The 16,032-nt window shown below is 40.1% G+C and overlaps 1 protein-coding gene across 2 annotated transcripts in view; it reads left to right on the forward strand.

The window, feature by feature from the left end:
- LOC120986333 (chromaffin granule amine transporter-like) overlaps positions 1-15,529 on the forward strand; it is a 281,401-nt gene extending 265,872 nt beyond the window's left edge. For both annotated transcript variants that reach the window (XM_040414856.1, XM_040414854.1), the window contains exons 14-15: positions 3,818-3,951; positions 13,997-15,529. In XM_040414856.1, coding sequence (XP_040270790.1) covers positions 3,818-3,951; positions 13,997-14,137 — 275 coding nt within the window. In that variant the 3' untranslated portion in view covers positions 14,138-15,529. The remainder of the gene's footprint in view (positions 1-3,817; positions 3,952-13,996) is intronic.
- Positions 15,530-16,032: the final 503 nt, after the last annotated feature.

Here is a 16,032-nt window from a genome sequence, read left to right on the forward strand (position 1 = left end):
CATGTTCTATGTCTCAAATTGTGAGAAACTGAGTTTTAATGAAAGTGGCTAAAGTGTATGTACACGTATGACTTCAAAGTGAGTGGACATAATTGCCAAAGGAATCGGTGAGTGTATACTGCTGTGTTATCTGTTCACGTTCACTAGTGATAGTGTATCCAACTGGTTGTCGGTAGTGACTGCGGTAGAATGTGAACACATGTGCTGACAGTAGCTGTACTTTATACACTAGATGGACAGAGCACTGGGACACCTGCATATTAAACGTACAGGAGCAATTTTAAATTCATAAGCACTAATATGGAGTTCGTCCCCCCTTTGTAGCTAAAACAGCTTCCAGTCTTTTGGGAAGCCTTTCTACAAGATTTTGGAGGGTGTCTGTGGGCATTTGTGTCCGTTCATACAGCAAAGCATCAGTGAGGTCAGATAAAGATGTTGAATGATCTTTCATGAAGACACCTAAATCATTATTTCTGGGCAGCATCCGCTTCCACTAACATACACAATCTCCGGTGTATATATCTCATTTATAAAACAGGACTGTTCTCTGGTCTGTATATCAGTGTATAGGACGCAGTCTCCGGTGTATATATGTCATTTATATAATAGGACTGTTCTCCGGTCTGTATATCAGTGTATAGGACGCAGTCTCTGGTGCATATATATCATTTATATAATAGGACTGTTGTCCAGTCTGTGTATCAGTGTATAGGACACAGTCTCCAGTGTACATATATCATTTATATAATAGGACTGATCTCCGGTCTGTATATCAGTGTATAAGACGCAGTCTCCAGTGTACATATATCATTTATATAATAGGACTGTTCTTCGGTCTGTATATCAGTGTATAGGACGCAGTCTCCGCTGTATATATATTATTTATATAATAGGACTGTTCACCGGTCTGTATATCATTGTATAGCACACAATCTCCAGTGTATATGTACTGTTTATATAATAGGATTGTTCTCTGGTCTTTATATCAGTGTATAAAACAGTCTCCGGTGTATATATAACATTTATATAATAGGACCATTCTCTGGTCTGTATATCAGTGTATAGGACGCAGTCTCCGGTGTATATATATCATTTATATAATAGGACTGTTCTCCTGTTTGTATATCAGTGTATAGGACGCAGTCTCCGGTGTATATATATCATTTATATAATAGGACTGTTCTCCAGACTGTATATCAGTGTATAGGACGCAGTCTCTGGGGCATATATATCATTTATATAATAGGACTGTTCTCCGCTCTGTATATCAGTGTATAGGACGCAGTCTCCGGTGTATATATATCATTTATATAATAGCACTGTTCTCCGATCTGTATATCAGTGTATAGGACGCAGTCTCCGGTGTATATATATCATTTATATAATAGGACTGTTGTCCAGTCTGTGTATCAGTGTATAGGACACAGTCTCCAGTGTATATATATCATTTATATAATAGGACTTTTCTCCGGTCTGTATATCAGTGTATAGGACACAGTCTCCGGTGTATATATATAATTTATATAATAGGACTGTTCTCCACTCTGTATATCAGTGTATAGGACGCAGTGTCCAGTGTATATATCATTTATATAATAGGACTGTTCTCTGGTCTGTATATCAGTGTATAGGACACAGTCTCCGGTGTATATATATATAATTTATATAATAGGATTGTTCTCTGGTCTTTATATCAGTGAATAGGACACAGTCTCTGGTGTAATAGGATCATTGTCTGGTCTGTGTATCAGTGTATAGGACGCAGTCTCCGGTGTATATATATATATATAATTTATAGAATAAGACTGTTCTCTGGTCTGTATATCAGTGTATAGGACGCAGTGTCCAGTGTATATGTATCATTTATATAATAGGACTGTACTCTGGTCTGTATATCAGTGTATAGGACGCAGTCTCCGGTGTATATATGTATCATTTATATAATAGGACTGTACTCTGGTCTGTATATCAGTGTATAGGACGCCGTCTCCAGTGTATATGTACCATATATATAATAGGACTGTTCACCGGTCTGTATATCAGTGTATATGACTCAATCTCCGGTATATATATATATCATTTATATACTAGGACCATTCTCTGGTCTGTATATCAGTGTATAAGACAAAGTCTCCAGTGTATATGTACTATACCATTTATATAATAGGATTGTTCTGTGGTCTTTATATCAGTGTATAAAACACAGTCTCCGGTGTATATATACCATTTATATAATAGGACCATTCTCTGATCTGTATATCAGTGTATAGGACGCAGTCTCCTGTGTATATATATAATTTATATAATAGGACTTTTCTCCGGTCTGTATATTAGTGTATAGGACACAGTCTCCAGTGTATATATACATAATAGGACTGTTCTCTGGTCGGTATATCAGTGTATAGGACGCAGTCTCCGGTGTATATATATCATTTATATAATAGCACTGTTCTCTGGTCTGTATATCAGTGTATAGGATGCAGTCTCCAGTGTATATGTACCATTTATATGATAGGACTGTTCTCTGGTCTGTATATCAGTGTATAGGATGCAGTCTCCAGTGTATATGTACCATTTATATAATAGGACTGTTCTCCTGCCTGTATATCACTGGATAGGATGCAACACTCTCTGGTGTGTGTATATACATTATTAGGACTGTTCTCTAGTCTGTATATAAGTGTATATGACACAGTCTCGACTATATATATATATATATATATATATACAGTACAGACCAAAAGTTTGGACACACCTTCTCATTCAAAGAGTTTTCTTTATTTTCATGACTATGAAGGCATCAAAACTATGAATTAACACATGTGGAATTATATACATAACAAACAAGTGTGAAACAACTGAAAATACGTCATATTCTAGGTTCTTCAAAGTAGCCACCTTTTGCTTTGATTACTGCTTTGCACACTCTTGGCATTCTCTTGATGAGCTTCAAGAGATAGTCCCCTGAAATGGTCTACCAACAGTCTTGAAGGAGTTCCCAGAGATGCTTAGCACTTGTTGGCCCTTTTGCCTTCACTCTGCGGTCCAGCTCACCCTAAACCATCTCGATTGGGTTCAGGTCCGGTGACTGTGGAGGCCAGGTCATCTGGCGCAGCACCCCATCACTCTCCTTCATGGTCAAATAGCCCTTACTTTCAAAGTTTTCCCAATTTTTCGGCTGACTGACTGACCTTAATTTCTTAAAGTAATGATGGCCACTTGTTTTTCTTTACTTAGCTGCTTTTTTCTTGCCATAATACAAATTCTAACAGTCTATTCAGTAGGACTATCAGCTGTGTATCCACCTGACTTCTCCTAAACGCAACTGATGGTCCCAACCCCATTTATAAGGCAAGAAATCCCACTTATTAAACCTGACAGGGCACACCTGTGAAGTGAAAACCATTTCAGGGGACTACCTCTTGAAGCTCATCAAGAGAATCCCAAGAGTGTGCAAAGCAGTAATCAAAGCAAAAGGTGGCTACTTTGAAGAACCTAGAATATGACATATTTTCAGTTGTTTCACACTTGTTTGTTATGTATATAATTCCACATGTGTTAATTCATAGTTTTGATGCCTTCAGTGTGAATCTACAATTTTCATAGTCATGAAAATAAAGAAAACTCTTTGAATGAGAAGGTGTGTCCAAACTTTTGGTCTGTACTGTATATATATATATATATATATAATGTATTTGATAGGACTGTTCTCTGGTCTATGTATCAGTGTATAGGACACAGTCTCAGGTGTATATATGTACTCTGGTGTATATGTTGTGCTCATATGCTCTACAGTAAATTTAATCTGTCATTTCAGGGCCTTCATGTGGTGGCGCTGTTGCAGAAGCCATTGGATTCCCCTGGTTAATGAGGATCACTGGAATACTGAATCTTATCTTTGCTCCTTTTTGTCTCTTTCTTAGAAATCCACCAGCCAGAGAAGAGAAAATGGTCAGCAATTTTTATATATTTATGAACCACACAAAGCAAATTATTTTTTTGATAAATAATCAGAAAACCTGAAAAGGGTTTATGGCTCCCTGCTTGTCTCTATTTTTTGGTCCTTCGTGACACATAAGAAATGACTGCTCGGGCACAGCGGTCACCTGCCTCAGCTTCCTGCTTGTCAAGAGGGACCAAGAAGTAGAGGCAAGCAGAAGCCTGATATGCGCTTGGAATAGAAATTGCAGAATGAACTCCCCGTTATAATGTATACATATTAAGGATGAGCGAATCGATTCTACCGGTTTGGAATTTCTCCCGAATTTCCCAAAAAGTTTGTTTTTGTGATTAGTTTCGGGGTGAATGATAGAGAGAATGCAGGGTCCGCGTGCAGAGCAGTATTGTAGGCCAGGAAATGCCCCCTTGATGCCAGCAGATGTTAGATGTGCTCATTTGCATATATATTTTGCAGAAAACTAAGGAGTGTTTCCAAGCCTACAAAAGTCATCACATATTAACTGGTTTCCATAATAGAAATATTATCCATACACAGTTCCCCTAAAGCCCTCTCAACTAGAAAAAAAACTATATCTATCTTTGCTTTGATAAAGTGCTTTTCTCCTGAAGGAGCTAGCTGCTGATGTGAGGCTGGATTAGCTATTTTTCTAGTTTTGCTACATAAGTATGTTTAAAGGACTGAGTAATGACTGAAAGGCTATGATGTAGTTATGAAACACTCAGCACTTTTTGGAAAGAAAGCTGATTTATACATGTTTTTATGTGCACATGTCTCTTTATTTGTCTTCATTCAATTGCAAAATATTTGGGCTTCTTAGAATTGATTTACGGCCGTCATAGCGCTGGAGCCTTAACACGCAAAAGTGTGGGGCACCTTTCCTTTACAGGCTTACTTTATTGAGAGACCTTTGCTCCTGATGACACGGGGCAGATTATGTCACGTAGAAACGCGTTGAGCCGTTGATCTCCATCCAGGACACGGCTCTATAGGCAGGGTGCTTACCAGTTGTCAGGCAGCTCACCAGTTAGCCTGGATACAAGTGTGAATGCGGTCCGATAACTAGACCCAGTGCGACTCCGCATGATGGGTAGGCAGACGGAGGCAGCTTAGTGTGCATCTGCAGAGACAGTAAATACTGTGTGGCTGCTGCTGTTTGGATGTCCTGATAGTGTGTGTGAACGATTTTACATACTAGTAGTTCATGAGATTGGAAGTCGATACAGACTCACATTCTCAACAGGGCCTCCAGCCTCAATTCACTATCAGCTGCTCTGCTGTTGAGAGCCAGGTAGGACTGCAAACGAACGCACCTGTGCCTGTTCACAACACAAGAACCGTGTCCTGACTCCTTCTCCTGCGGATATTAGCACCAATGTGCCAGCAGGACTAGGATTTAGTGCAGACTGTTTGTTATGTAGCGGGTCTATTACTATCCTGGACTACATCACTCCAGTCTGGAGCCTGAAATTCACGAAAGTGATGCACAGAATTTTGCCGTTTTAACCAGATATTAATAAATACTTTATTATTTTCTTTTAAATACGTTCTTCAGGCAGTGTGATACGAATTATATCTAGTAAACGTACCATCTAGTATCTTTACCGTGTAAGATTGTTAGAATTGACGCCTTCAGGACCCTGCTATTTTCCACCTTCCTGCCCGGGCCATTTTTTGCATATCTGACATGTGTCACTTTATGTGGTGATAACTTTAAACCGCTTTTACTTATCCAATCCATTCTGAGATTGATTTCTCACCACATATTGTACTTCATTGGAATAAAATATAGCGACAGGCACTCAACTTATGGTACCATCAGTCAAGGTATAAAATGTGGGGTATTAAAACTCAAGTTTAATAAAAAATAGTAGAAACAAGACAGTTACAAATAATTGATAAAAGGATGCATATATACTACTCTGTATAATTGTCCAGGGGTTAATGTCTCATCCAAATGGCCCCCTCTAAGTTGTCAACGCTGAGGTTTACATATAGATGAGGGCTGGTGTGTAGTATGGCCTCTCAGTCTATAGCTGCCTTGGTTTTGTATACGATATATTGCCTGGGGTATAGATACTCCCCAGAGGTTATATCTGATTGAGATGACAGAAAGGATAATTCTCAGTTCAGTAGGCTGTAATGAAAGGAAGTGTATCCTGCAGAAAGCTTGATAGCTGTTCTGTTTGCACTTGTTAGTATTATCTAGGGCTATCTTTGTTTCATTGATAGCAGTTTGATCCTATATAAGGTAATACCATCAGTGCACTGATATAAATAATGGTTAATGTTGCAGATTGTCTGTTGTTAGTAAATAGTCAACTTGCATCTCCTTTTGGTTAGTTGGATCAATTAGGTCTCATATCAATGGGTTGTAAGTGCATATGTCCATTCAAACATGACCTGGCGACTGTATAATAAATACCTTGTGAGTTGGTTTTCGTTTTCAGTCCTTACCTCCGCTACTGCATGGAGTCCCACGGAGCGGTCGGTACCTGACTTACTGTCACCTCCTTCCTGGAGATGACTCCGGCCGTAGTGCTTCACCGTCCAGTAACACTGGATATAGCTCTCCGACTATGATACCTCGCGTGGTCCTGGAGATGGCAGTTCGGGGTCCCACGTGTTCAGGTATGTCGGTTTCCGGCTGTTCGGTCGGGTCTTAGGTATCGGAGGTGATGCACAAGTTCACATAGACAGAAGCGCTTCTTCCTATTAGGTGCCGGGGCACTTTTTCATGTCCATGGATGTCTAGAGTGGGTCCTGGGATGTAAGAATCAAACCATACCCGTTTTGGAGTGTATACTCACTCCTTCATGAGTGGTTACTTAGCCCACCATGCCTTGCCCACTCTTATAATCAGTTGATTAATCACCTGGGACATTGGGCATTCCCAATATCCGTACTGGATCGCCTTCTGTTCCCTAAATGATTCATTATTGTCTATTGTCCATACCCAACAAATTCTTTAAAAATCCTCTATAGGGAATGCAGCTCGCAATGAGTAGCAACCTCATGCAAAAAAACGCAACTGCGGTTTTGTCACGTTTTTGATGCGTTTTCTATGCGTTTTTGACCATCTAATCCCTTGTTTTTTCTTGCTGATTAGATATTTCCCCAACCAAGTTGTTTCTCTCAAGCAAGAGGGCCATTTAGAGAGCCCTTATACTGTTACTCATATTGTGCTTCTTTAATACGTTATATTATGGATGTTCCAAATGCTACATATGTTTAATTTTCATTTCCAAATGTACAGTAATGATAAAAAAATAAAGGATAAATATTGTATAAAAATATAAATAAATATAAAAAGTATATCTTCTGGATCGAATTAGATCAATATATCACACCAGAAGTATAGAAAAACTATATCCCTACGCGCGCAGAGGCAGAATGATATTTTACTTTTTAGATATTTTTATATTTAAATTTTTATACAATATTTATTCTTTATTTATTTTTTTAGCATTACTGTACATTTGTAAATGAAAATTAAACATATGTAGCATTTGGAACATCCATAATACAACGTATTAAAGACGCACAATATGAGTAACAGTATAAGGGCTCTCTAAATGGCCCTCTTGCTTGAGAGAAACAACTTGGTTGGGGAAATATCTAATCAGCAAGAAAAAACAAGGGATTAGATGCTCAAAAACGAAAAAAAACGCATAGAAAATGCGACAAAACCGCAGTTGCGTTTTTTTGCATGAGGTGCAAACAGAATAGCTATCAAGCGGTCTGCAGGATACACTTCCTTTCATTACAGCCTACTGAACTGAGAATTATCCTTTGTCATCTCAATCAGATATAACCTCTGGGCAGTATCTATACCCCAGGCAATATATCGTATACAAAACCAAGGCAGCTATAGACTGAGAGGCCATACTACACACCAGCCCTCATCTATATGTAAACCTCAGCGTTGACAACTTAGAGGGGGCCATTTGGATGAGACATTAACACCTGGACTTGTCTGCTGATTGTATAATTGTACACAAAATAAAATGACGCAGAGTGGTATATATGCATCCTTTTATCAATTATTTGTAACTGTCTTGTTTCTACAATTTTTTTTTATTTTTATTAAACTTGAGTTTTAATACCCCACATTTTATACCTTGACTGAATGGTACCATAAGTTGAGTGCCTGTCGCTGTATTTTATTCCAATTTATTTATTTACTTTTTGACTGGGTGGTTCAAACGTGTCAAGAGCACCTATCCACATCTACAGGTGGGTGAGCCTCTATAACACTTTCTTTATCAATTCTATATTGTACTTCATGACAGTGGTAAATTTGAGTCAAAATATTTCATTTTTATTTATAAAAAATATCAAAGTTACCAAAAATTGTGAAAAATTCGCAATTTTCTAAATTTTAATTTCTCTGCTTTTAAAACAGATAGTGATACCTCCTAAAATAGTTATTACCGTACTTTACATTCCCCATATGTCTACTTCATGTTTGGATCATTTTGTAAATGACATTTTCTTTTTTTGGGACGTTAGAAGGCTTAGAGTTTAGAAGCAAATATTAAAATTTTTAAGAAAATTTATAAAACCCAATTTTTAAGGACCAGTTCCGATCTGAAGTCACTTTGTGAGGCTTACATTAATGGCCCCATTTTAGAAACTACACCCCTCAAGATATTCAAAACTGATTTTACAAACTTTGTTAACCCTTTAAGTGTTCCACAAGAATTAAAGGAAAATGGAGATGAAATTTCAGAATTTAACTTTTTGGGCAGATTTTCCATTTGAGTCCATTTTTTCCAGTAACAAAGCAAGGGTTAACAGCCAAACAAAACTCAATATTTATTGCCCTGATTCTGTAGTATACAGAAACACCCCATATGTGGTCATAAACTGCTGTACAGGCACACGGCAGGGCGCAGAAGGAAAGGAATGCCATATGGTTTATGGAGGGCAGATTTCACTGGGATAATTTTAAGTTACCAGGTCACATTTGAAGACCCCCTGATGCACCCCTAGGGTAGAAACTCGAAAAAAAGACCCCATTTTGGAAACTACGAGATAAGGTGGCAGTTTGGTTGGTACTATTTTAGGGTACATATGATTTTTGGTTGCTCTATATTACATTTTCTGTGAGGTAAGGTAACAAAAAATAGCTGTTTTGGCACGATTTTATTTTTTGTTATTTACAATGTTCATGACAGGTTAGATCATGAGCTATTTTTATAGAGCAGGTTGTTACGGACGAGACAATACCAAATATGACTTTTTTTGGTTGTTTGTTTCAGCTTTACATAATAAAGCCTTTTTAATAAAAAAGATTTTTTAGTGTCTCCATATTCTGAAAGCCATAGTTTTTTTCTTTTTTGTCTTATGTAGGGCCTCATTTTCGGTATGAGATGACGGTTTGATGGGTTATTTTTTTGGGTGCATATGACTTTGATTGCTTGGTATTACACTTTGTAATATAAGTTGAAAAAAAATTGCTTTTTTGACACATTTTTTTTTTACGGTGTTCATCTGAGGGGTTAGGTCATGTGATACAGCAGGTTGTTACAGATGTGGCAATGCCTAATATGTCTACTTTTTTTTTATTTATTTAAGTTTTACACAATAAATGCATTTTTGAAAACAAACAAAAATCATGTGTTAGGGTCTCCATATTCTGAGAGCCATAGTTTTTTTTATTTTTTGGGCGATTGTCATAGGTTGGGACTCATTTTTTTCGGGATCAGTTGACGATTTGATTGTACTATTTTGAGGGACATACGCCGTTTTGATCGCTTAGTGTTGCACTTTTTGTGATGTTAGGCTACGTCTACACGACGACATTTGTCGCGCGACATTTTGTTGCACTAATGTCGCGCAACAATTTTTATAATGGCAGTCTATGGTGTTGCACTGCAACATGCTGCGACTGCGACGCAACAGTTGCAGAAAATCCATTCGAGATGGATTTTTCTGCGACTGTTGCTTTGCAGTCGCAGCATGTTGCAGTGCAACACCATAGACTGCCATTATAAAAATTGTTGCGCGACATTAGTGCAACAAAATTTTGCGCTACAAATGTTGCAGTGTAGTTGTGCCATATCTGTCGTGCGACAAATGTCGTCGTGTAGACGTAGCCTAAGGTGACAAAAAAATTGTTGTTTTAGCACAGTTTTTATTTTATTTTTCAGATGAGGGGGTGGATCATGTGAGAGCCGGACGTGGCAATACCCAATATGTCTGTTTTCTTATTTTTTTCACAATTTTATGTGTTTTATTTTGTAATTTTTTTTTTTTTTTTTTACTAGAAACGATATTTATTTTTTAGCATGAAAATCCCTTTTTTTTTTTTGGTCCCACTATGGGAATTCAACTTCTGGGGTCTGATCCCCTCTGCAATGCATTACAATACAACTTGTATTGTAATGCATTGGCTGTCAGCTTTTATGCCTAAGGGCTGGATCTCAAAGGCATTGGGCTTGCCTTCTCTGACATCGGGTCCCCACCACTGCAGCGCGGGGACCCGATGAAGGTGCGGAGGGCACCCGTACCTTCCGCATGCCGCAGTCAACTTTGACAGCGGCATACAAGAGGTTAATACGCCGGCATCTGTGTCTTCACCTATCCTGGCGTATGGAGCAGGGACCCGGCAGTCAGTGACTGCCGGGTCCGTGTCGCTGATCGGGAGGGCGCAGCTCCTGCACCTGCCTGATCAGCCTGCCGTACATGTACGTCGCTGGTCCTTAAGTCACGTCCAGCTGTGAATTATATGTACAGCAAGGGTTCTTAAAGGTTTAAAGGGACTGTCTGCGTTTGCTATATTCATGACCTATCCTCAGGATGGATCATCAATCCAATATAGGTGGGGCCCGACTGTTGGCATTCTCGACGATCAGCTGTTTAAAGACAAGGCAGCAATCACACAAGCGCTGTATTCTTGTCCCAGTTTACCTGCTCACCGTTGACACAGCAGTGGCGAGCAGGTTTAATTACAGTTCGTCCGTCCCCATTCACTTCAATGGGACAGCTCCTTCCTATTGAGAATAAGTAATTAATATAGCAAAAAGCAGACAACCTATTTAAGAATGAGCGAATACATATTTGAGAAATACCACTAGAGAAATACCACCAAAATAATATCCCACCCAAGCTTACTCTTCTCTCAATGGAACATCTAAGTTAGCTATCTTTCTAAAAGGAACGGAGAACCAGAATCTCTCAAGAGAAATGTCCTTTTCTTGGTTGACTGGCCTACTCTTAGGGGTGCTCTTTATCAGTGATGGCCAGTTCGCCGTGTTCGCCCGCGAACACATGTGGGCTGCCATCTTAACTCACAAGTCCGGCGATGCACAGGTAAGCCCTTACCTGTGCCGGTCTGAAACAAATGCGGTCACCGGGAGCAAGCAGTTCCGAGAACAGCCCAATGAAGGCCCCCAGCGGCTGTTCTCGGAACTGCCTGCTCCCGGTGACCGCATTTGTTTCGCACAGGCACAGGCACGGGCACGGGCACGGGCACGGGCAAGGGCAAGGGCAAGGGCAAGGGCAAGGGCTTACCTGTGCATCGCCGGACTTGTGAGTTAAGATGGCAGCCCACATGTGTTCGTAGGCAAACACGGCGAACTGGCGATCACTGCTCTTTATCATTAGGGAGATCAAAAAACATGCATGATGAGTATTGTATGTCAAGCGATAGTGTTGATTGTGAATATTCTAATCGCAAATTTTTATCGTGACTATCGGCACTTCGAGAATATGTAGAATATAGTGCTATATATTCGTAATTGCGAATATTTTCATCAGTAACCTCCCTTCTTGCTTGTGGGCCAATGAGAAGGCTGCAGTGTCTTTGTCAGAGCTTAGCAACATTCCTAGCAACCAATAGGAAAGTTGCCTACCCCTTATTATATAAGAACCTCCCCAGCAGCCATTTTCTGCTGTTTTTTTTGCAGTTCTGAGAGAGAGCAGTGACATTGCTGTGCTCTGTACTTTCATCTGGATCCTATTCCTTTTATCCAATCACATTAGATAGTTAGTTAGCTCATATATATATATATATATATATATATATATATATATATAATACAGATAGTTAGTGGGAGATAGTCCGTGTAGGTTAGATAGTGATATAGTGTAGCTGATTCCAGTGCAGGGTGTTAGGTAGTGTGATAGGAATTACTGTTTCTCTGCTGTCCATACATACATGCTACAGACATAGTGCTGTGATGTCACAACAATACTTAGTGCACCAATCAGTAATATATACTCAGACCTGATAAAATGTGAAGTTGCATGTATTGTGCAAAAAATATGCGCATCATTAATGACAATTTGCACAATTGCAAAAATAATGACTGGAGATCACAAATTCTAGAATTTGTGATTTTATTGCGAATATTATGCCAAAAATTAGCGAAATATTGCAAAAACTAAATATTGCCTATGCCGCTCATCAGTACCAAGCGACACTACTTTTAGTTTCTAGAACAATATATGCAAATTTGCATATCTTAAAGGGGGTGTCTCACTTCAGTTTATTACATTTAACACATAGACAAAGCTAATACAAGACACTCTCTAATGTATTGTGATTGTCCATATTGCCTCCATTGCTGACTTGATTCATTTTTCCATCGCATTATACACTTCTTGTTTCCATGGTTATGACCACCCTGTAATCAAGCAGCGTTGGTTGTGGTTGCACAATATAGGAAAAAGTGCCAGCCTCTCTGGTGGCCAGGACTGCGGGAGTGAATATAGGATAGCACTTTTTCCTACAGTGTGCAAGCACGACCACCGCTGCTGGATTGCAGGGTGGCTGTAACCATGGAAACGAACAGTGTATAATGTGATGGAGAGGAGGCAATATGGAGAATCACAATACATTAGTAAGTGCCTTATATTACCTTTATCTACATGATAAATGCCATTTGCTGAAGTGAGACAACCCCGTTAATTTGGCTGGCATGAGACAAGATTAGAGTTCTTTTCTGTTTTGGAAGGAAAGGTTATTTGAGTATCTTTCCCAGAAACCCAAAGGTATGCAAATGATCTTGCCTGACAAAAATGAAAAGAGGGGATATCCTGTCTAATGCCAACAGAATTAAGATTTGCACATTTGCATCTATTCTTCTCAGAAAGTGAGTGCAGTATTGCCTGGCATAAAATACTCATCATTAATATTATTTGGTCTCCCTAATGATGAAGAGCACCACAAAGGCCAGACAGCTAAGCAAGACAATTTTCTTTTAAGCCATTTTGGTTCTTTTGTCTTTCTGAAAAGAAAGCTAGCTTGCATGTTTCATTAAGAGAATTGCAATCCTGAGTAGGATATTAAATTAGATTGTATGCATTACTTTCAGGTGAACATTGGGTAAGGTGGGTCTCTTTTCTAGAATCATGTTCATTTGGTGAGGCTTTTTAGAAAAAATCTGGGGTTTAGAATAGGAGGCAAATTGGAGCTTATCTGCCGGCTTTCCGTCCGGACCCAATTATATTTACTGGGTTGCGGCTGGATCTCCTCAGCCCCCCATTATAGGGGATGGATCTGAGAGGCTGTTCCCGGCCAGAATGCAAGCGTGAAAGAGGCCTTAGAAGACTTTTGGCTACACAGGTGATTTGATCAAAATTGATAGAAATGGAAAAAAATGAGGGTTAAAGAATAGGAAAATGTTTTGTTCTTTTGCCTCCAAAATGGCAGACATAATATGCTGCTCTAAATCTGGCCATACACCCTCCATAGTTGTTATCTAAATGCTCATTCGGCCACCAGTTATTCCTCCTGACTCCCACATACACATGCACTCCTGCTTTAGGCCCATTCTCAATGGGGAGAGGGCAGCAAGCTACTGCCAGGTGGTAGCTTATGACTCACAAAAACAATCTGTCGGGAACAGTCAGTACAACCCTATACAAGTAAGATAGTTGGTCGATCCCACCGAAATCAGCGCATCCTCACCACTCGTTAATACAAAGAATGGGGCCCACCTCTATCCAGGGGCCCCATAGCAGCACACAGCCTGCCTCTATAGTAGATATTACTGTGTTTGTGTAACGTAATTTATCTTTTGTTTTCAGGCCATCCTAAGCCAAGAATGTCCTATGGAAACCAAAACCTATATGACCCAGTGCAACAATCGAGATCTACCGTTCTCTGACCACAGCAGTGATGAAGACATCAGCACCCCCCGCAACAGGACCATGAGGATTCCTCGCTGACATATGTCATATATAGAATCCTTCAGACTGTAACTGGGCGTTGATTTCTCAGATCCTGGGACTGCATCAACCAAGGAGAACTTTACACCCAGACCATAAAAAAAGGGGTTGTTCAGGATTACAATATATTGGTGCTTTCTTTCAGAAACATCGCCACATGGGTGGTCATGGTTCCTATCTGGTACTGCAACTCATCTCCATTAAAGTGATACTGGCTAAGTCGCAATACCACACACAAAATGTGAACTGTTTTTGGAAGAAAGCAGCCATGTTTTACCTGGGCAAACCCTTTAGGTCTGAAAGGTGCATATGTAGCACATTTGAAGAAGAACAATTCATATGGAATTGGATGTATACAGAGGTACGGTAGGGACAATATAGTACAGAGTTGCCTCGGAGGTTATAAAGAACCAAAATATATCATAATACCATAATCTATCAAAATTCAACACCACCTGTAATATTACGAGGATTTTATTTTCTTGTTATTTATTAAAATCAACACAGTTCAAATGCCCAAGTGCTACTGCCTAAGGTCAGATTAGGGCCACCTGACTCGGTCCTTACACCATATGAAAAAGCAATAGTAATATCCTGAAGTACTCGTGTGTGCACAGTCTAGAATTGCCCAAAGATCGATGTCTTCTGGTAGTAATACTCCAGCACTACAATTTAGTAATGCACTATGTAACCCACACAGGATGTATATGAAGCTGCCTATCGTGGCCCGTTTTCTGAAATTCTGGTCCATATGTGTGCTACTTGCAGGTATGATCACTTTTGCAAGCAGGTGTCAAATCAAGCCAACAGGGATCTCCAAGGGAGTTCTATGTGACGTCACACATTGAACAGTGGCTTGCAAGTGTGCCTCAAATGGGATGTTGACACACAGAGACTAGAGAGCAGCAGCAGGGGACCAAAGGGGCCGATAAGTATGCTTCCTTTTACAGGTCAGGCCACACGGTTGGGTGGTCTCCCAGAAAGGCCCCCTGAAGATGAAGAACCCATTTAAGGAGACAAGCTGTGTATGGAGAGGTAGTGGAAAGGCTCCATGGGAAAACAATATGTGCAACGGGCGCCTCCCCACAGGGCCCGTAATAGATGTAATTACGCGCGTCCTAGGTGTAGTGCGGCCTAAAAATGTCCCTTTATGTTTGTCACGGTGCTCCTACCTGGATACGGCTGGACCCCAGGCTTTGGCTCCGAAGCATCAAATAGGGGGAATAATTGAGGGATTGAAGAAAGAATTCAGTCCAGACCTTATATCAAGTTAAACAGCAGCTTTACTTGAATAAATGTTCATCCAAGACAATCTTCAAGCTTAATCTTGGTCCCAGCAGGCTTTAGCATAAAACTTGGCAGGCAAACTCGTCTCTGCTTCTTCTGTTTCTCTCTGGCTCTGCTGTGCTGACAGGCTGGCTGTATAACTCTGCTTCTTCTTTATGCTGCACTACTTTCCGTAGTCTGGTCTGTCTCTAAGTTTGGCCAGGGCACTTTCCTCCTGGCTTCTGAGGCGCTAAGCTTTGGCCTCCATGACCAGCATAGCTGATGGTGCCCTGGCTGGCTTGGGCACACCCAGCAGAGACATGCCCAGCACACTCTGCCTTGGCAAGGGGTAAGCTGGAACTCACTAACTCTGGTCCCCACCCTTCCTGCAGGAAGTGGGACTCGCCCACTTCTCCACAGAGGGGGTTACAATGGAATGGAAGGTTTAATTCTATCTAAATGTAGCTCTGCAATATTTGCTGCCACCTGCTGGTGAACCAGGCATATTACATTTGAACATAACAGTTACATTAGAAAAAGGAATGGACAGTGTAGTAGACCTGAAATAAATACACAAGATGACATTAGAGATAGTAGCGGAGTGAAGAAGTGGTAATGCCACTCTGGGG

The sequence above is a fragment of the Bufo bufo genome, chromosome 1, assembly GCF_905171765.1.
Source record: "Bufo bufo chromosome 1, aBufBuf1.1, whole genome shotgun sequence".
NCBI classification, from domain to species: domain Eukaryota; kingdom Metazoa; phylum Chordata; class Amphibia; order Anura; family Bufonidae; genus Bufo; species Bufo bufo.